Source organism: Mobula hypostoma, chromosome 3 (assembly GCF_963921235.1).
Source record: "Mobula hypostoma chromosome 3, sMobHyp1.1, whole genome shotgun sequence".
NCBI lineage: Eukaryota > Metazoa > Chordata > Chondrichthyes > Myliobatiformes > Myliobatidae > Mobula > Mobula hypostoma.
In genome coordinates, this window is record NC_086099.1 from 193,297,675 (window position 1) to 193,320,965 (window position 23,291).

General features: G+C 40.8%; 1 protein-coding gene across 6 annotated transcripts in view; it reads right to left on the minus strand.

Moving 5' to 3' along the window:
* Positions 1-23,291, minus strand: part of znf438 (zinc finger protein 438) — a 269,715-nt gene that overhangs the window by 85,653 nt on the left and 160,771 nt on the right. For all 6 annotated transcript variants that reach the window (XR_010017441.1, XM_063044329.1, XM_063044331.1 and 3 more), the window contains 2 exons: positions 17,134-17,222; positions 15,572-15,648 (listed from right to left, as the gene is read on the minus strand). Coding sequence is in view for 5 of the 6 variants with exons in the window: in XM_063044329.1 (XP_062900399.1) it covers positions 15,572-15,648; positions 17,134-17,222 (166 nt within the window). In the remaining variant the exon portion in view is untranslated. The remainder of the gene's footprint in view (positions 1-15,571; positions 15,649-17,133; positions 17,223-23,291) is intronic.

A 23,291-nucleotide genomic window follows, 5' to 3' on the forward strand; every position in this document is an offset into this window, starting at 1 on the left:
GTCGATACAACCATTGTTAGTAGAATCTCAGGTGGTGATGAGAGGGCGTGCAGGAGTCAGATATGCCAACTAGTGGAGTGGTGCCGCAGTAACAACCTGGCACTCAATGTCAGTAAGATGAAAGAGCTGATTGTGGACTTCAGGAAGGGTAAGACGAAGGAACACATACCAATCCTCATAGAGGGATCAGAAGTGGAGAGAGTGAGTAGCTTCAAGTTCCTGGGTATCAAGATCTCTGAGGATCTAACCTGGTTCCAACATATCGATGTAGTTATAAAGAAGGCTAGGCAGCAGCTATACTTCATTAGGAGTTTGAAGAGATTTGGTATGTCAACAAATACACTCAGAAACTTCTGTAGTTGTACCGTAGAGAGCATTCTGACAGGGTGCATCACTGTCTGGTATGGGGGGGGGGGCGGGCTACTGCACAGGACCGAAAGAAGCTGCAGAAGATTGTAAATCTGGTCAGCCCCATCTTGTGTACTAGCCTACAAAGTAACCAGGACATCTTCAGGGAGTGGTGTCTCAGAAAGGCAGCATCCATTATTAATGACCTCCAGTACCCAGGGCATGCCCTTTTCTCACTGTTACCATCAGGTAGGAGGTACAGAAGCCTGAAGACACACACTCGGCGATTCAGGAACAGCTTCTTCCCCTCTGTCATCCGATTCCTAAATGGACATTGAATCTTTGGACACCACCTCACTTTTTTAAAAAAAATTCAGAATTTCTGTTTTTGCATTTTTAAAAAATCTATTCAATATATGTAATTGATTTACCTGCTTATTTTTAAATTTTTATTTGTTATTATTTTTTTTCTCTGCTAGATTACGTATTGCATTGAACTGCTGCTGTTAAGTAAACAAATTTCACGTCACATGCCGGTGAGAATAAACTTGATTTTGATTTTGTTTCTGAAGTCAGGCATGGCTTCAAAGAACCCTCTTGCAAAGGTGTAAACTTTATTTGGCAATAAATTTTAAAATGTCAATCATATTGACTCGCAAGAAAGAGCAGAGTGAAAATGCAAGGTTGCCGAACAGGCAATTACTTAAAAGGTAATCAAAAAAAAAAATCAAATCTCAGCTTAAATTTTCATGCAAGGTTGGCTAAAAACACACATGCCTTTTTATTACAGCTACAAAACCATAACTCATTTATTTGTCTGTATATTTCTGTACCTTTCTACACTGACAAACCAGAACATTCCCTTTTTAAAAATATCATAATCTTGCTGCATTACATTCTGCACTCAAAGGCTAAAGCAGTGAGTATGCATTTAGCCCGATGAAAATGACAGTTTGGTGGACTATTCTGACTTGGAAATCAGAGGGTTGAGGTGTTTTTTTTTCCCTGATTAGAGGCCAGTGACTAGTGGTATTACAAAATGTTTTAAAGACACCTCGAAAGATTTATGGATAAGAAAGGTTTAGAGAAAAATCAAAAATCAAAAGCGCAAAGGGACTTGGGATTCCTTGCAACACACATAAAAGTTGTTGGTGAATGCAGCAGGCCAGGCAGCATCTCTAGGAAGATGAAGACCCTGACGAAGGGTCTCGGCCTGAAACGTCGACTACACCTCTTCCTAGAGATGCTGCCTGGCCTGCTGCGTTCACTAGCAACTTTTATGTGTGTTGCTTGGATTTCCAGCATCTGCAGAATTCCTGTTGTTTGGGATTCCTTGTGCAGGATTCCCTAAAGGTCAACTTGCAGCAGGCTGAGCTGGTGGTAAGGAAGGCAAATGAAATGTTAGCATTCATTTCAGGACAAGAGTATAAGAATAAAGGTGCAATACTGGGGCTTTATAAGGCACTGATGAGACTTCATCTGGAGCACTGTGAGCAGTTTTTGGGCCCCTTATCTAAGAAAGATTTGTTGGTATTGGAAAGGGTCCAGAGAAGGTTCATGAGGATGATTCCAGGAATGAAGCTGTTAATGTATGAGTAGCGTTTGATGGCTCTGTGCCTATACTCGCTCGAGTTTAGAAGAATGAAGGGGGGGGATATCAATGAAACCTATCGAATATATAAAGGCCTAGAAAATATGGATGTGGAAAGGATATTTCCTATAGTAGGGGAATGTAGGGCCGGAGAACCAGAGGACACAGCCTCAGAATAGAGGGATATCCATTTAGAATGGAGATGAGGAGGAATTTCTTTAGCCAGAGTGGTGAATCTGCGAAATTCATTGCCACAATCAGCTGTGGAGGCCAAGTCACTGCGTATATTTAAAGTGCATGTTTATAGGTTCTTGATTAATAACAGCATCAAAGGTTACGGGGAGAAGGTAAGAGAAAAGGGTTGAAGGATAATCAATCAGCTGTAATGGAATGGCAGAGCAGACTGGATAGGCCAAATTGCTTAATTCTGTTCCTATGTCTTATGGTCTTATATGGGCTGGAATTTTAGACTGCATGCTATGTTTCAGATTTCCAAAGGATAAAATTGCTCTCTATCTATCTATATTTTAAGCAGAATTTTGAGGCATCTCAGTTAAATTGCCCCTCTAAGCAGTGTGTTGGATGGGGTCTGATCAGGCCTCTATATAGCTGAAACTTAACTTTTGCTTTCTTAAACCTAAAGACCACATCAAGTTTTAAATTACATTTTATCATTTTTGGTGAGACTTGCCCCACAAGAAAACAATTGGACTATGCATGCCTGGATTTCCCTCCTCCCTCTGTCATATACAGGTCCTACCCAAATTACAGTTCTTGAGAGAATGGGGAATAAGATGGGGATGGATTTCCCAGCTGCAAGCAATTTAGGACAGGTGTGAACACAGAACAGTGCAGCACAGGAGCACACCCTTTGGGCCCACAATAGTGTGAATTGGGCATTGTCAAGTGCTTTCTTTCCCCAACCAACTGCTACCCTCCCCCAAAAAGCTGCAACAATTGGTGCTGGAAACGCTAAGCAGACTTGCTCACTGAATCTTTGGCCGACTGGCAGCCGCTCTTGCCGCACCTGCTCGCTCTCCCGTCACAGCTGTTTCAGTGATCCCCTTCCACACACTGCTTTTGTTTACTTCTGACTTACAAACGGTCCAGGTCACAAATGGCACTCAAGAAAGGAAGCCTGTTGTAACTGGGGGCTGTGGAATACACATCAAAAACTGAACCAACACTTCCCAAGTGGAATGATCTATTTTTTTTTCTTCGGGACTGAACAGGGCTCTCTGCCATCCACTATTCAAGGCCCATCAACTTCCACTTAATTCTTATCTTGCTCAGACTGAGTCTGATCTGAACAGTCAGGTCTGAGGAGGCCCAGGGATTATAACTGGCAGGGCCCCATTGGAAGTCAAGTTCATACAGGTTCTCACCCAGACGTAAAACTAAGTCTCATGTTCCTACCATTTTTAATATAAATCTTCTGATTTTTTCATCTGGCGGTGCATCTTTATAAAACAGAAACCATTTATTTTTAGCTCTGTGTAAACAGAGAATGAACTTTCTAAATTAATATGCTCCAAGAAATTGAAAAAAACCCAGCAATCTCACGACTATTTACAAGGTTATTTCAATAGGCAAATGTTTACATGGAAGTGAACAGAATTCAGATTAACTGCTTACATATGCACAGCATGCAAGTCAATCCAGACAGTTATGCCAAACACAGGCATAATGTCATTGAGGCTTTCTGCAACAGTTGTTACAAAGCTCCCACATCTCCTATTTCTGAATTTTCTCATTTGGTTTGGCAGTCCCAGACTTCAGACACATGCACAATACAACTGTCACAAAAATGCATCCTGTGTAAACAAGTAGCACATACAGGAGAAAAGATTTAGCTACTTTGAGTTATCAGTTTACTGAGTAGAATTCTGAATCACAAATGAGAAATGTAAACAGAAAAAAGCAGCTGCTATGCCAAGGTAACAGTTTTCAGAGTGTGAATGAACTGATTTAATTTGCAACTTTTTACAAAAGGGTCAGATCGGCATCTTTTTTTAGATGAGTTGAATTAAAGTGAAAAGCTGAGTGAATGGTGAATTGCTGAGTATATAAGGGAGACTAAAGTCATTGCCCATCTACAGTTGGGACACTGATGTAATTAACATTCAATGCGCATGCTGCAATTTACAAGGATTTATTTCCCTCGCCCCTCTCTTGCTGTTTCAGTAATATGTACAAGGAATAGTGCAGTAACCCAAATAATGTCCATGCAGACTTTCAGGGAATGGAGACTCAACCAAACAAGAAAAAACGATATACAAAACAAAAACAAAGAAGGTTATCAATGCAGGAATCCAACCAAGGAATAAAATCTAGTCAGTCTCCCATCAACCTCAAACACCTACACTGATTTGATACAAATGTTATCATATTCCAGATATGATAAAAGATAACATGAACAGCACAGAAGTTACCAGACTACACAAGAAAAACATTTAGTTGACCAGGTGGGGTTTAACTTCTGCAGTCTGTGAAAACAAGACTTGTGGCAATTGGATCCTGGATTTCCTCACTTGTAGATTCAGTGAGTTCTACAACATCTCTTCCGTGATGTCCATCAGCACAGGTGCACCACAAGGCTATATGCTTAGCCCCCTGATCTACTCACCTTACGCCAATGATTGTGTGGCTAAGCACAGCTCCAATACCATATTCACTGTTGTGGGCTGAATCAGCATACAGGAGGGAGACTGAAAATCTGGCAGAGTGGTGTCATAACAACAACCTCTCACTCTGTATCAGCAAGACCAAGGAACTGATTGTAGACTTCAGGAGAGGGAAACCAGAGATCCATGAGCTAGTCCTCATAGAAGGATTAGAAGTGCTGAGGGTTCGCAACTTTAAATTCCTGGGTGTTACTATTTCAGAGGACCTGTCCTGGACTGAGCAAGTAAATGCAATTGCGAAGAAAGCACGGCAGCACCTCTACTTCATTAGGAGTCTGTGAAGATTTGGCATGATATCTAGAAAGAACTTTGACAAACTTCTATAGATGTGTAGTGGAGTGTATTTACTGGCCACATCATAAACTAGTATGGAAACACGAATGGCTTTGAATGGAAATTCCTACAAAAGGTCAACACGAGGAAATCTGCAGATGCTGGAATTTCAAGCAACACACATAAAAACTGCTGGTGAACGCAGCAGGCCAGGCAGCATCTATATGAAGAGGTACAGTCGACGTTTCGGGCTGAGACCCTTCGTCAGGACTAACTGAAAGAAGAGATAGTAAGAGATTTGAAAGTGGGAAGGGGAGGGGGAGATCCGAAATGATAGGAGAAGACAGGAGGGGAAAGGATGGAGCCAAGGGCTGGACAGGTGATTGGCAAAAGGGATACAAGAGGATCATGAGACAGACAGGAGGCCTAGGGAGAAAGAAAGGGGGAGGGGGGAAGCCCAGAGGATGGGCAAGGAGTATAGTGAGAGGGACAGAGGGAGAAAAAGGAGAAAGAGAAAAAGAATTAATAATAATAAAAGACAAATAAATAACAGATGGGGTACGAAGGGGAGGTGGGGCATTAACAGAAGTTAGAAAAATCAATAATGTTCATGCCAGGAGGCTACCCAGACGGAATATAAGGTGTTGTTCCTCCAACCTGAGTGTGGCTTCATCTTGACAGTAGAGGAGGCCGTGGACAGACATATCAGAATGGGAATGGGACGTGGAATTAAAATGTATGGCCACTGGGAGATTCTGCGTTTTCTGGCGGACAGAGCGTAGGTGTTCAGCGAAACGGTCTCCCAGCCTGAGTCGGGTCCCCCTCCCACTTTCAAATCTCTTACTATCTCTTCTTTCCGTTAGTCCTGACGAAGGGTCTCAGCCCAAAATGTCGACTGTACCGCTTCCTATAGATGCTGCCTGGCCTGCTGTGTTCAGCAGCAATTTTTATGTGTGTTCCTACAAAAGGTAGTGGATTCAGACCAGCACACCATGGGTAAAGCCCTCCCAACCATTGAGCACATCTACATGAAACGCTGTCGGAGGAAAGCAGCATCCATCATCAGATATCCCCACCACCCAGATGATGCTCTCTTCCCACTGCCGCCGTCAGGTAAATAGTACAAGAACCTCAGGTTCAAAAACAGTTATTACCCCTTAACCATCAGTCACTTTACCAATCATTGAAATATTCCCACAACCACTGATCTCACTTTTAAGGACCCTTTATGTCATTATCTCATACTATTTTATTTATTGCTATTTATTTATATTTCAATTTACGCAGTTTGTTGTCTTCTGCACTCTGGTTGATCTTTTACTGATCCTGTTTTAGTTACTATTCCATAGATTCACTGAGTTTGCAAACAAGAAAATGAATCTTAGGGTTCTATATGGTGACATTTATGTACTTTGATAATAAATAATAAAATTTACTTTGAAAACCTTTTTACTTTGAAATTTACCAGTGACCCTTGTTTCTATCCAGGGGGTCAGTGTGGACATGGTGGAGGATTACAAATACCTGGGGATATGAATTGACAATAAACTGGACTGGTCAAAGAACACTGAAGCTGTCTACAAGAAGGGTCAGAGCCGTCTCTATTTCATGAGGAGACTGAGGTCCTGTAACATCTGCCGGACGATGCTGAGGATGTTCTACGAGTCTGTGGTGGCCAGCGCTATCATGTTTGCTGTTGTGTGCTGGGGCAGCAGGCTGTGGGTAGCAGACACCAACAGAATCAACAAACTCATCCGTAAGGCCAGTGATGTTGTGGGGATGGAACTGGACTCTCTCACGGTGGTGTCTGAAAAGAGGATGCTGTCTAAGTTGCATGCCATCTTGGTCGATGTTTCCCATCCACTACATAATGTACTGAGTGGGCACAGGAGTACATTCAGCCAGAGACTCATTCCACCGAGATGCAGCACAGAGCGTCATCGGAAGTCATTCCTGCCTGTGACCATCAAACTTTACAACTCCTCCCTTGAAGGGTCAGACATCCTGAGCCAATAGGCTGGTCCTGGACTTATTTCATAATTTACTGGCATAATTTACATACTACTATTTAACTATTTATGGTTGTATTACTATTTATTATTTATGGTGCAACTGTAACAAAAACCAATTTCCCCCGGGATCAATAAAGTATGACTATGACTATGAACTACCTGCAAAACAGGCTACAAGTATACAATGTTAACAGCACCATTGTCAGTTAACTTAGTCAAACAACTCAAGTTGTTCAGACTTGATATTTATGCCACTAATTTGTGCTGACTTTCGTTGACAGGTCATAATTTCCAAATGCCAAATGGAGATTTAAATGTTGACTCCAGGTTATCACATACTATCTTAATCTGTGTTTCTTTATGCTGAACAACACTTGGCAGAAGTAATGAATAAAGCAAAGGCAAAGAATATAATGGACTTCAATGTCCCAGCTATCTACGACTGCTTAATTAATAACCCTCCAAATTTCACTAGATCAGAAGTGGAAATGTTGCCTGAAAATTGCACTCTTCAATTTCATTCAAAACTCCTCAGCAAATAAACAAAACATATTTGTATATAATTAGAACTAGACAAAATTCAGGCATGGACTCATAAATGGCAAAAATATGCTTGGCAATGTCCATCTCCCACATATTGTTCCAACTATCTACCCTTGACATTGAATGGCATTATCATCACTGTGAATGCATCAAAAGTGGGTGTCATCACTAACCAGAAACTAAACTGACCAAGACTGAGAAATACAGTGGCTGGCTTTCCTGTCGCAGGCAAATCCTGGCATCACAAAGCCTTTCCACCATCTACAAGGCACTAATCAGTAGTGTGATGGAGTACTCTCCATCTACCTGGATGAGTGTCCTACCCTTAACGTTCACTCAGTCTACCAGAGCAAGGTGACTTCATACGTACCATCTACAGAGTACACTTCACATGCTTATTTGGGCAACTGCAACTGCATATCTCAAATCTGCAGTCTTCATCACCAAAGAGGACAAGGGCAAGAAGTGAGTGGCAACACTACAATCTGCATTTTGACCCTCCAAGTCGTACATGATCCTGACTTGGAATGGTCACAACAATTGCCCCGTTTTAATACTGAATCACCTTAGCACACCGAGTTAGTTACTTCCACCACCTAATCAAGGACAAATATGAAATTGGCAGGAACATGCAAATCCTAATTTTGTTTTTAAATTCCATCATTACAAATCCTGATTGTCAATAGACTTATTGAAGAAAATTACTCCTGGGGTATGTTGCTGTTAAAGTGATGTAATTTTTTCATAGCTTTTAGAACAGACCATGGTCTAGTAATGAATTACAGGAAATGTACTCGAAAAAGATTCAGAGTTTAACAAAAGGTCACAAATTTTAAAAAAAGAAAAACCCCAATATAACCTTTTTTTTCTTTTGCATCACCAGACTGAAAGGATGGGTGGTGCCAGAAGACTGCATTTACATTTACAGAAAGGGAGAGGGATAAACCCAGCAACTTTAAGTTAGTATAAAGTCACACTGGGGAATAGTGAAAATATACAGTAGTGTTCTCCGCATTACTATTAAGCCCACTGTTTTTATTTAGTCATACATTTAATAATCTGGATTTGAGTAAACAAGGCAGAAATTCAGCATTTGTTGCTGGCCAAAATTCTTCCTTTTCCTTTGGACTGACAGGGTTGGAGATCTTGCAATCATCTGTGATCTCAATCAATACGATTGGTTAACTCCTGACAGGACTCCTCAAGTTCGAGAAGTCGGAAGATAGGCACCAGCTTGAAATCTGGAAATTATTTCTGACAGAGGCCGTCAGAAAGGCAATAATCTCTCTGGTACAGTTTTACAAATGTCACAATTACCTGTAGAAAACTATAATCTGTTGGACGATAACAGATTATCCAGTCTGCTCTGGATAGACAACAGTGTACGAAATGGTTACAGACTTGAATTCACATTAATTCATCTGCAACACATACTAGCAAGAATAAATTATTGTTAGACATGAGTGTTTTAGGCGAACAATAAAATGAAAAGCTAAAAAAGACTTTTATTGGCTAAAGATCCTTTTATTTGAACAAACAAAATGAGGAAATTTGACTGGGGTGACTCACTGTGATAATTGTAATGCTCATAAGAATGTTTCTATTTATGTACAACCTACATCGGTATTGTCAGTGAACCTGAAATGATGTCATATTACAGGAAATCACAATCTCCTGCAGGGAAAGAGATTATGAATAACAATCCAGACACATGAGCATTCAACTGTCTCAGAGCTGGTTTATAATGACTAAACACATATTCCCTTATGAACATCTATATCAAAGTTATTGAAATGAAGAGTATACATTAATTAAAAAATAATTAACAAGTCAAAATAGTTACTGGTAAAAAATAGATTAAACTGTGTCATGTTAATCAAATCAGTCAAATTACCGCTAAATTTTCTACAATAAACAAATAGAGTCGAAGGTACTAGACAAACTTTCCATATACCAACTTTTAAAGTGCTTTCTCAAAGCTCAGTTTGTCCCTGTAATTATTACTGTAAACATTCCCTCTATCTGGAATGCAGATGTCAAGAATGTGCAATTCACTCTGTATTTCAGAAATGTTTCCATCTTTGTTTTCTCTTTTCTCAAGCATTGTCTACGACTTTAGAAATTCCACAAGATGTCCAAGATAAAGATACAGCCAAAACTTAGTTATGAGTTAGTATACATAAGACCATAAGACATAGGAACAGAATTAGTCCATTTGGCCTATTAAGTCTGCTTCACCATTCCATCATGGCTGATTTATTACCCCTCTATCCCCATCCTGCAGACTTCTCCTCATAATCTTTGACACACTTAATAATCAACAGCCTACAAAGCTCCACTTTAAATAAACCCAATGACTTGGTCTCCACAGCCACCTCTGGCAATAAATTCCACAAATTTACTACCCGCTGGTTAAGAAATTTCTCATCATCACCGTTCTAAACGAATGCCCTCTATTCTGAGGCTGTGGTCTCTGGTCCTGGACTCCCCAACTAAAGGAAACATCCTCTCCACATCCACTCTATCAAGGACTTCCAATATTCAACAGGTTTTAATGAGATTTCTTCCTCATTCTTCTAAACCCCAATGAGTACAAGCCCAGAGCCATCAAAAGTTCCTCATATTTTAACCCTTTCATTCCCAGAATCATACTCGTAAACCTCCTCAGTACTCTCTCCAATGCTGGCATATCCTTTCTCAGATAAGGGGCCTAAGGCTGCTCACAATACTCCCAAGTGTAGTTTGACCAATCCTTTATAAAGCCTCAGCATCACATCCTTCTTTTATATTCTAGTCCTCTCAAAATGAATGCTAACATTGCATTTGCCTTCCTTTCATTAACATTTAGGGAACCCTGCACGAGGACTTCCAAGGCTCCATCGCACCTCTGTTCTTGAATTTTCTCCCTGTTTAGGAAATAGTCTACACCTTTATTTCTTCAACAAACGTGTACGACATACACTTCCCTATAGAATATTCAGCTTTCTGCCACTTTTTTTTGTCCATTCTCCCAACCTATGTCCTTTCGCAGACTCCCTGCTTCCTCAACATTGCCTACCTCTCCACCCACCTTTGTATCATCCGCAAACTTGGCCACAAAGCCATCAATTCTCTCACTCAAATCACTGACATTAACGTGATAAGAAACGGTCCCAACAACAACCCCTGTGGAACACCAAGAAGAGAAAATGTGCAGATGCTGGAAATCCAAGCAACACACACAAAATGCTGGAGGAACTCAGTAGGCCAGGCAGCATCTATGGAAAAGAATAAACAGTCGATGTTTTGGCACGAAGCCCTTCATCAGGACTGGAGAAAAAAAGATAAGAAGAGCAAAAAGGTATAGGGACAGGAGAAACAAGTGCAAGGTTGCAAGTAATCGGTGAAACTGGGAGAGGGGGAGTGGTGAAGAAAAGAACTGGGAAGCTAATAGGTGAAAGAGATAAAGGGCCAGAGAAGGGGAAATCCGATAGGTGAGGGTAGAAGATTGTGGAAGAAATGGAAGGGAGAGGAGCACCAGAGGGAGGTGATGGACAGGTAGTTAGGGTGAGAGAGGGCAATGAGAATGGGAATGATGAAGAGGGGAGGGGAGGAGGCAATTACCGGAAGTTTGAAAAATTGACGTTCATGCCATGGGGTTGGAGGCTACCCAGATGGAATACAAAGTGTTGCTCCTCCAATCTGAGTGTGGCCTCACTGTGGCAGTACAGGAGGACATGGACTGACATGTCAAGTGGGAACGGGAAGCAGAACTGAAGTGGGCAGGCACTGGGACATCCCGCTTCTTCTGGCAGACGGGGTGGGGGGGGGTGGTAGGTACTCGGCAACGCAGTCTCCCGATCTACATCAGGTCTCAGTGATATACAGGAGGCTGCACAGGGAGCACTAGGTACAGATGACCCCAACAGACTCAGAGGTGAAGTGTCAACTCACCTGGATGGACTTTTTAGGCCCTGAATGGTAGTAAGGGAGGAGGGGCAGGCTCCGCATGCAAAGATAAGTACCAGGAGGGAGATCGATAGGGAAGGATGAATGGAAAAGTGAGTTGCATTGGGAGCGATCCGTAGGGAAAGTGAGAAGTGGGAGAGAGAGAATGATATGCTTGGTGGTGAGATCCCATTGGAGATTGCAGTAGTTATGGAGAATTATGTGCTGGATGCAGAGGCACAGGATGTATACATCCCAAAGAAGAAATATTCTAAAGGCAAGATGATACAACCATGGCTAACAAAAGTTAAAGCAACATAAAAGCCAAAAAGAAATGGATAGATATTTTATTGTTCCCAAAGGAAATTAAAGTGTCACTGTAATCAAGTGCACAGATATACAAATACTAGAAGAGAAGTAAGAAAGAATAAAAAATAAGTTACTAACAGTTTAAAAGGAGGAGGTCATCACTTCCCCAGCTATAGATTGACTCATTATAGGGCCTAATGGCTGAGGGTAAGAATGACCTCGTATAGCGCTCTTTGGACCAGCACAGTTGTCTTAGTCTGTTACTAAAAGTGCTCCTCTGTTCAGCCAAAGTGGCATGCAGAGGGTAAGACACATTGTCCAGAATTGCTAGGATTTTCTGTAGGATCCTTTGTTCTACCACAGCCTCCAGTGTGTCCAGTTTGACTCCTATAACAGAGCCAGTCTTTCTAATCAATTTATTGAGCCTGTTGGCATTATCTGTTTTGATGCCATTGCCCCAGCAAGATCGTACTGGTGACAACAGACTGGTAGAACATGTGAAAGAGAGGCACGCATACTCCAAAGGACCCCAGTCTCCTCTGGAAGTACAGACGACTCTGGGCGTTCTTGTACACAGCAACAGTGTTGGTGCTCCATTCAGGTGTGTCATCCAGGTGCAACCCGAGGTACTAGTAGGACCTCACTACATCCACGTCCTCACCATCAATAGTAACAGGGAGCAGAGCAGGCTTAGTCTTCCTAAAGTCCATCACCATCTCCTTTGTCTTACTGATGTTGAGCTGCATATGATTCAGCCTGCACCATTTGACAAAGTCCTCCACCAGGGCCCAGTATTCATCCTCCCTTCCTCCCTTTATACACCCAACTATTGCAGAGCCATCAGAGAATTTCTGCAGATGAGATGACTCAGTGTTGTATCTAAAGTCTGAGGTAAACAGGAAGGGAGCCAATACAGTCCCATGGGGCCCCAGTGCCGCCTATAGCCATGTCTGACGCACAGCTCTGAAGCTGCACAAACTGTGGTCTGTCAGTCAGGTAGTCCATTGTCCAGGATACAATGGAAGTGCCAATCTGCATTGAACAAAGTTTTCCCCCAGCAATAAGAGCTGCATGGTATTGAAGGCACTTGATAAATCAAAAACCATGATCCTCACAGTGCTGCCCTGCTTATCCAAATGGGAGTTGGCTCGGTTCAGCGGGTAGATGACAGCATCGTCGACTCCAATGTGCTCCTGGTAGACAAAATGCAGGAGATTAAGTGCTTATCTGACCAGGGGTTGGAGGTGAGCCAGGACCAGGCACTCTTAAGGTCTTCATGATGTGTAAGGTCAGATCCACTGGATGTATACTAGACCAACACAGAGGACATATAATTGAGCAAAAATTAGTAAGAAATTAGGGGATGGGATTGGGAAGCTTTTAAATACCAACAAATAGCAACTTAAAAAGTCACTTCAGTAAGTTAGCCAATTAGATTAAGGAGGGTACCAAAAGTTTCTTCAGATGCATCAAGTGTACAAGAGAGGCAAGAGTGGATATCAAACCGTTGGAAAACGATGCTGTAGAGGTAGTAATGAGGGACAAGTCAAAGGTGGATGAACTAAGTAAGTATTTTGTATCACTCTTTACAGTGGACGACACGCAGTATGGTGGAAGCTCTGGGTGTCAGGGGTCATGAAGTGTGTGAAGTTACCATTACTACAGAGAAGGCATTTAGGAAACTGAAAGGTCTGAAGGTAGATAAGTCACCTGGACCAGATGGTGCACACCCCAGGGTTCTGAAAGAAGTGGCTGTAGAGATTAGGGGGCATTAGTAATGATTTTTCAAGAATCATTAGATTCTAGAATGGTTCCGGAAGACTAGGAGATTGCAAATGTCACTTGACTCTTCAAGAAGGGAGAAAGGCAGAAGAAAGGGAATTATAGGCCCATTAGTCTGACCTCAGTGCTTGGGAAGATGTTGGAGTCGATTATCAAGGACAAGGTCTCAGGGTACTTGGAGACACATGATAAAATAGGCTGTAGTCAGCATGGTTTCCTCAAGGGAAAATCTTGCCTGACAAATCTGTTGGAGTTCTTTGAAGAAACAACAAGCAGGGTAAACAAAGGAAAATTTATTGATATCGTGTACTTAGATTTTCATAAGACCTTTAACAAGGTGCCACAAATGAGGCTGCTTAGCAAGTTGCAAGTCCACGATATTACAGGAAATATTCTAGCATGGATAAAACAGTGACTGACTGGCAGGAGGCAAAGAGTGGGAATAAAGGGAGCCTTTTCGGTTGGCTGCTGGTGACCAGTGGTTTTCCACAGGGGTTCTGTGGTGCGACTGATTCTTTTTACATTGTACGTCAATGATTTGGATGATGCAATTGATGGCTTTGTTGCAAAGTTTGCAGACAGTATGAAGATAGGTAGAGAGGCAAGTAGTTTTGAGGAAATAGGCTACAGAAAGAATTACACAGATTAGGAGAATGGGCAAAGAAGTGGCTGATGGAATACATTGTCGAGAAGTGTATGTTCATGCACTTCTGTGGAAAAAAAAGGTTGACTGTTTTCTAAGTGGAGAGATAAAACAAAAGTTTGAGGTGCAAAGAGATTTGGGAGTCCTTGCACAGGATTCCCCAAAGGTTAATTTGCAAGTTGGGTCCATGGTGAGGAAGCCAAGTGCGATGTTAGCATTCATTTCAAGAGGATGAGAATATAAAAACAAGAATGTACTGTTGAGACTTTGTAAAGCACTGCTGAAGCCTCACTTGGAGTATTGTGTGCAGTTTTGGGCGCCTTATCTTAGAAAGGATGTGCTGAAACTGGAAAGGGTTCAAAGGAGGTTCACAAGTGATTCCAGAACTAAATCACTTGTCACATGAAGAGCATTTGATGCCTCTGGGCTTGTATTCACTGGAATTTAGAAGAACGAGGGGTGACCTAATTGAAACCTATTGAATGGTGAAAAGCTTTGATTTAGTAGATGTGGAAAGGCTGTTTCCTATTGTGGGAGTGTTTAAGACAGAGGACACAGCCTCAGAATAGACGGGTGTCCTTTTAGAACGGAGACTAGGAAGAATTTCTTTAGCCAGAGAGTGGTGAATCTATGGAATCAGCTGTAGAGTCCAATTCTTTACGTATATTTAAGGCAGAGGTTGATAGATTCTTGATTGATACAGGGGGAAGGCAGGTTGGGGCTGAGGGGAAAAATGGTTCACCATAATGAAATGGTGGAGCAGACTTGATGAGCCAAATGGCCTAATTCTGCTCCTATATTTTATGTTCTTATATCACTAATTCTGGACCAATTCTTATTGCACTAGATATGTACTAATAGACAAAGAAAGAGCAAAAAATGCACTTACTAGATACTTACCTTGAGTCTCAGTGTTCTTACCTAAGCCTGTTGAGCCAAAGCCTGACCACTAACACAGGCCCACTCGAATAATGGCTGCTCCCATAATGACTACTCTGCTTAAGGTTTGCTTCTTTTTATTGGCGCAAATGAAACTCACTCCCAATGAGACTTGAACTTTTCAAATGGCCCCCTCCCAGAAACGGCCCTGCTCTCTCACTCGCTAATTCATACAAGAGCAAGGTCAACATTAGAAGAGAAGGGAAAAATCAATTTGGTATGCTTGCCACTAAGTGCTGTCAAACAACAACTGAAACTGTACTTCTGATACTATCCAAGGACGAGGTCAAGCTTAGTTGCCAGTTACTGTGCTCAAATGCTCACTACAGCCTTCTTTAGATAAGCAACGCACACGACGTAGACTGGAGCACCATATAAATTGCTAACGTCTTTACAGAAAAAAAAGCAACAGCAACATTAGCATTGAAAGTAAAGAATTAAGCAAATCTGCTCTAAATTTAATTTTTGACTGTCTTGCTCTTAATGTTTACAGAGTTCAATGTTTAAAACTAATACTGACTTGATATCATTTTGAAGAATTCCTCTTTGATCAGATTCTCTTGCAATATCTTCAACATGAAGCATTGGCTTTACATCCTGTATCAAGACAGAAATTTTTGGAATTAAATATTTTTCCCAAATTTATGATTTCTGTTCAGAAGAAATAATACAGACACATCAAAAAGGAAGCAGGGGCAGGGGCAAGTTCTTGAATGGACACCTATTCTTATTATCGTGTTTAATTCAGTATTACCTGACCACTTCAAAAAAAAAGGGAAAGCAATTTAACAATCTATCCATCCATCTATTTATTAATTTGGAGATCCAGCACCATAACAACCAGGTAACAGAATGGGATAAAAAGGTAGACATAGCGCAAAAATGAAGAGAAGGAGAAGGAGCAGGAGGTGGTGGTGGTGGAAAGGATATTGAAATGTGATTTTGGAAAGCAATGAATGTCGCTCTAACAATGCAACACCCCATAGTACTGCAATGGCCAGTTTAGATTACACCGGACAACAAAAGATTTTCCTTCTTTAATACTGTTGGGTGTATCTTAGAGATTTTGGGAAACTGATCATGAAAATCACCATGAAATTTACCTATCAGCACCATTTTTTAAAATCGCCTATATTTGTTATTTCAATTCAAATCAGAATATCTGGTGTCAACATCAAGGAATTCATTTTTGTGGGTCCATAAATCAAACCAGTCATCAATGAAAGGCAATTCGAAGAACTTCTAGTGGGTCTGGAGAAAATCGCCTGGAAGTCATTTAAGGATGTTGCTGAAAATTTTCTTGGCAACTACAGAGCACTAAACTATGTGCAGCTTGACAACATGCTTCAAGCAGACAAAACCATGAACTGCAACATGTCACTCAAAATTCATTTTTTGCATTCCCATCTGGACTTCTTCCCTGCAAACCTTGGTGCTTTCAGTGACAAGCATTGCGAAAGGTTGCACCAGGACATTGCAGTCATAGAGAAATGGATATATGGGCAACTGAAATCCATTAATACTGGAGTGAGAAGCATCAGATACTCAGCACAAATGAAAATCTTCTACAAAACATTTTTAGGTTTGTTGAACTATTGCAAAGCACCAGTACCATAATGCAATTAAACACATTATATTCAATAAAAGATAATGTCTTGTTTCTTCAAGGTACCACATGATACATGCAGTCTGAAATTATATTTGTGTTCAGCATCATGTGGTCTAGCATAACCAAAAAAAGATTCTGAGGAAGCAACACTTTCAAAAAAATTTTTGTCCAGTGCTCATGTCCTACAGAGGACTTTGTTTCCAAAATCTTGTGAATCATAAGGGGCACATCTATCAACTGCTCAGTCAACCCAAAGAACAAAAGGTGTAGATAATTATAGTCCTTCATTGACAATCACATACAGAAAAAATAAATAAAATTGGCAGTGCAACTTGCTTCAATTTTATTACAAGTTTTATTAGGCTTTTTTTTGTGTCCTGGCTCACTGGTAATTTTAATATTTATTAGTAAAACCATAGGAGAAACGAGAGGAAACTATATTTAAATAAACCAAATTTACTTCCATTACTTACCTGAAACACCATTTCTTTCTTTGCAGACTCTTCATTAATTTCTTTAAAACAGCCATTTGGATCTTCATTCATCAATATTTGTTCCTTGGCTGTGAATACAATTCAAGAATTTAGATACCATTAGAAAACAGTGATGAGTAATTGCTACAACCTCAGCCAAAACTGAGTCGACACATTTTCTCGAAGAGTAAGATTCTTCTATGTCCAACTGAAGTTCCTCTGGATGTGGTACTCTTACATCTTATCATATTACAGAGATAACAAAAAATGGTGCCAACGCCACTGATCAGCACAAATCTGCCGTCAGGCGCAGTGCTGAAATGGCATAACTGAGCAACAATCAGCTGGTGATGGACAACCTGCGATGATAAAATGATGACAAAGAATAGCCATCTCCTTTGCCAACAGAAAATCAAATAAATTTTCATATACAATTCCATACTTGAAAATTAGGCAATGAATTCCACTGTAAAGCCAGTGACCCATGGCTGAATTTCACCACTTTCCTAAACACACATCAGGCAACACCAGAGGCCATAACTGAACTTCAAATCCTGGACATAAGCTGACGATTAGATCTGCAACATTAAAATGATATCTAACTAAACTATTGCTGAGAAAATGAAAAGAAATTGCTAGATTAGGACCAATTCTACTGACAGAAATTTGGAGAAACACAAAACATTTTTGACCCATGCAAACATGAGGAATTCTGCAGATGCTGGAAGTTCAAGCAACACACATCAAAGTTGCTGGTGAACGCAGCAGGCCAGGGAGTATCTATAGGAAGAGGTACAGTTGACGTTTCGGGCCGAGGACTAACGTTAGCCCTGACGAAGGGTCTCGGCCCGAAACGTCGACTGTACCTCTTCCTACAGATGTTGGCTGGCCTGCTGCGTTCACCAGCAACTTTGACATTTTTGACCCAGGTGTGCTATCTAGTTCATTTAAGATTAGATCAGACACGATAGTGCAACATAACTTGGTTTGGAGAAATGAAAGTCTCCTCAGGTAGTGTTTCACTCAAATTCTAATCTAAACATACAAGAAACATGAACTCTGCAACAGGGGTGACTTCAGCCATCAATACTCAGCATTCCACACACTTTGCCAAGCTGACTACATGGTAGGAGTCCAAGAGCATATCAGACCAATTTGGTACATCACTTTTCCTGCTGTTGTGCATTCTGCAACAATTTCTACCTGATACCTAACAGCCATGTTATAAAAACTTCATTTAGGGCATCTTAAAGTAGTGATGTTCAACATGATTTGTTTCTAAATGGAACTTAACATTAATAACTGCAGTATTGAAGCAAGTTCCTCACAACCTCTCCTTACAGAATGTCTGGTCAACATAGATCACTCACTGAACATGTTCCTGGCTTGTTATTTATGTCACCAGTTGCACCTTGCAAATTATATTCCTCTTCCAAAGGAGTTCCTTCTTGCCCATTTGTTACCCTCCTTCAAGAGGAAATCACGCCGATACATTTTTTCAGTTCATAAATATGAATAAAATGTTAATAATTGACGTCAGTTATTCTTCCAATCTACTTCCTACCTAACAAAAGATGATTTCAAGGAAACTACATCTACTGCTAATACAAGAACATGTTCCCACATGTCTATATCTAAGACTCATGACTCAAGATAATTTAAAGCAGTGGGTAGCAGAACTTTATAGATCAACAAGACACCAAGTTCTATCCCTGATCAATGCAATTAGTTCACCTCACTAAGACAGCCCTAGCTGAAAACAACTGACAACTCAAACAAAGAAAGGGGGAATTAATTTGGATTGGAAGTTAAACTGTGAATGCTAGAAATCGAAAAAACAGGAAATGCTGGAAACACTTAAATGTTCAAAAAGCAAATATGGAGAGCAAAACAAATATATCAGTTAATGTAAGGACTCAAGTGAATAATGACCACATGTGTGAGATCAAAGACATGGGCTGTAATGTATGTCGAAAACTGACTGGAAAATTCACACAAACATCAGGTTACCTACAGATGAAGAGTCTGACAAAGTGACAAGGGATTACGTTTGATTACAGGGTATTATGAAACAATTCTTCATATAGATAACTAGGAGTATTTGAACAATGTTTCTAAACACATTTTGTTCTGAGGTTGTTTTCAACTACATCACCTCACACTTGCTCTTATAATTAAAACAAACAGAAATATTAAACATCATTGCAGTATTCACAGGGTTTAGAGATTCAGTTACCTGCTCAGATTCACAGTAGGATAAAGGCCATGCCTTATGGGTCCTCAAAATATATCCTGTTTATACCATACATTGGAAGTTAATTATGTAAATAAACCTTAAACGCAGCTTGTGTTTAAAGAGGCAATATATTCCTTGGTGGTTTGGCTTCCAGCACACCTGTTATAGTGGGTGTGCTAAGTAGATTAACATAATTCTGGGTTTACAAATTTATTCCTTAAACAATTCCTTCAAAATGAGATTTTTGAAGAACACCTGAGCAAGCAACAAATTACCAGCTATTAGCAAGTCATGCTTGCTACAGACACACTCTGTGACTATTTTACTAGGTACACCTGTACACCTGCTTGCTAGTGCAAATCAGCCAATCATTTGGCAGCAACTCAATGCATAAAAAGATACAAACATGGTCAACAAGTTCAGTTGTTGCTCAGACCACACATCAGTAAGGGAAAGAAATGTGATCCAAGTGAATCTGGTGCCAGACAGTGTGGTTTGAGTATTTCAGAAAACGCTGATCTCCTGGGAATTTCACGCACACAATCTCTAGAGTTTACAGAGAATGGTACAAAAAAAAAGGCAAAAATATCCAGTGAGTGGCACTTCAGTTCGTGAAATTGCCTTGTTAATGAGAGAGGACAGAGGAGAATGGCTAGACTACTTCAATCTGACAGAAAGGAGACAGTAAACTCAAATAACTATGCGTTGCAATAGTGATGTACAGATGAGCATCTCCAGACACACAACACATTGAATTGTGTAGTGGATGGGCTACAGCAAAAGACGACCATGAACATACTCACAGTGGCAACTTTATTAGGTACAGCAAAAAGTGGTGGATGCAGCCCAGTCCACCGTGTGTAATGTTCACCCCACCATTAACCACATCTACAAAGAGCTTTGCGAAAAAACAGCAGCCATCGGCATCCATCATGAAGGACACCCACCATCCAGGCCATGCTCTCTTCTCACTGCTGCCATCAAGAAGGTGGTATAAGAGCCTTAGGACCCACATCAGGTTCAGGAAAAGTTATTACCTTCAACCATCAGACTGTTCAACAAAAGGGGATAACATCAAACAACTTCACTCACCTCAACACTGAATTGTTCTCACAACCCATGGACTCACATTCAAGAGTTCTCAACATTTACTGCTTATTTATTCTCTTGACTGTAAGATACAGGAGCAGGATTAGGCCATCTGGCCCGCCAAGTCTGCTCCACCATTTCATCATGGCTGATCCAATTTTCCTCTCAGCCCCAATCTCCTGCCTTCTCCTCATATCCCTTCATGCCCTGACCAATCAAGGATCTATCAACCTCTCCCTTAAACATACATAAAGATTTGGCCTCCACAGCTGCCTGTGGCAAAGAATTCCACAGACTCACCACTCTCTGGCTAAAGAAATTCCACCTCATCTCTGTTCCAAAAAGACACCCCTCTATTCTGCGGCTGTATCCTCTCGTCTTAGACTTTCACACCATAGAAAATATCTCCTCTACATCCACTCTATCAAGGTCTTTCACCGTTCAATGTTTCAATGAGGTCATCCCTCATTCTGCTAAACTCCAGGCCCAAGAGGCAACAGACTCTCTTCATATGATAAGCCATTCAATCCTGGAATCATTTTTGTGAACCTCCTTTGAATACTCTCCAGTTTCAGCATATCCTTTCTAAGATAAGAGGCCCAAATCTGTTCACAATACTTCCAAGTGAGGCCTCATCAGTTTCAACATTACATCCTTGCTTTTATATTCTAGTCCTCTTGAAATGAATGCTAACATTGCATTTGCCTTCCTCACCACAGACTCAACCTGCAAATTAACCTGCACAAGCATTCCCAGGTCCCTTTGCACAACAGTTTCTTGTATTTTCTCTCCATTTAGGAAATAATCAATCTTTCATTTCTTCTACCAAAGTGCATAACCATGCACTTCCCAACACTGTATTCCATCTGCTGCTTCTTTGACTATTCTCCTAACTGTCTAGGTCTTTCTTCTGTAGTCTCTCTAATTCCTCAAAACTACCTGTCCTTCGACCTATCTTCTTATCATCTCCAAACTTTGCAATAAAGCCATCAATTCCATCATCCAGATCACTGACATATAATGTAAAAAGAATCAGCCCCAAGACAGACCCCTGTGGAACACCATTAGTCACCGACAGACTATTTTATCATGTGCTTCCAAGTACCTGGAGACTTCATCCTTAATAATCAACTCCAACATCTTCCCAACCACGGAGGTCAGACTTGGAACGTCCACCATACTGCTAGTGTCCTTCATGGTGAAGTCTGACGCAAAATAGTTATTCGGTTCATCTTCTATTTCATTGTGCCCCATTCTACCTCTCCAGCATCGTTTTCCAGACATCTAATATCAACTCTCTTCTCTCTATTACACTTTCTGTACCTGAAGAAACTTTTGAAATCCTCTTCAATATAACTGACTAGCTTACTTTCATATTTCATTTTTACCTACTTAATGAGTTTTACAGTTGCCTTTTGTTGGGTTTTGAAATCTTCCCAATCCTCATAGAGGAATCAGAAGTGGAGAGAGTGAGCAGCTTCAAGTTCCTGGGTGTCAAGATCTCTGAAGATTTAATCTGGTCCCAACATATCGATGCAGTTATAAAGAAGGCAAGACAGTGGCTATACTTCATTAGGAGTTTGAAGAGATTTGGTATGTCAACAAATACACTCAAAAACTTCCATAGATGTACCATGGAGAGCATTTTTCAAGGAGCGGTGTCTCAGAAAGGAAGCGTCCAATATTAAGGACCTCCAGCACCCAGGGCATGCCCTTTTCTCAGTGTTACCATCAGGTAGGAGGTACAGAAGCTTGAAGGCAGACACTCAGCAATTCAGGAACAGCTTCTTCCCCTCTGCCATCCGATTCCTAAATTGACATTGACATTGGACATTGAACCCTTGGACACGACCTCACTTTTTTAATATATATTATTTCTGGGTTTTTTGCACAATTTTTAATCCATTTAATATATGCATACGGTAATTGAGCTACTTATTTATTATTATTATTATATTTTGTTTTTTCTCTTCTATATTATGTTATGCATTGAACTGCTGTTGCTAAGTTAACAAATTTAACAACACATGCCAGTGATAATAATCCTGATTCTGATTCTAGCTACCCACTAATTTTGGTTCTATTATAAGCCTTCTCTGGCTTTTATGTTGTCTTTGACTTCTCTTGTTAGCAATGGTTGTGTCATCTTGCCTTTGGAATACTTCTTCCCCTCTGGGACGTATATATTCTGTGCCTTCTGAATTGCTTCCAGAAATTCCGGCCATTGTTGCTCTACTGTTATCCCTACCAGTGTTCTTTTCCAATCAATTCCGGCCAGCTCCTCTCTCATGCCTCTGTAATTCCCTTTACTCCACTGTAATACTGATACATCTAACTTTAGCTTCTCCTTCTCAAATTTCAGGGTGTATTCAATCACTTGTCCCTCAAGTTTCTTTTACCTTAAGCTCTCTAATCAATTCTCATTCATTACACAACACTCAATCCAGAATAGCTGATCCTCTAGTGGGCTCAACCACGAGCTGCTCTAAAAAGCCATCTCTGAGGAAGTCTCGAAATTCCCCTTCCTGGAATCCAGCACCAACCCGATTTTCCCAATCTACCTGCATATTGAAGTCTTCCATGACTATTGTAACATTGCCCTGTTGGCATGCATTTTCCATCTCCCATTGGAATTTGTTGGCCACATCCTTACTACTGTTTGGGAGTCTATATACAATTACCATCAGGGTTTTTTTTACCCCTGCAGTTCCTTAGCTCTATCCAGAATTATTCAACACCTTCTGACCTTATGTCACCCCTTTCTAACGATTTAGTTTTATTTTTTTTATGAACAGAGCAACACCACCCCCCTGCCTTCCTGCCTTTCCTTTTG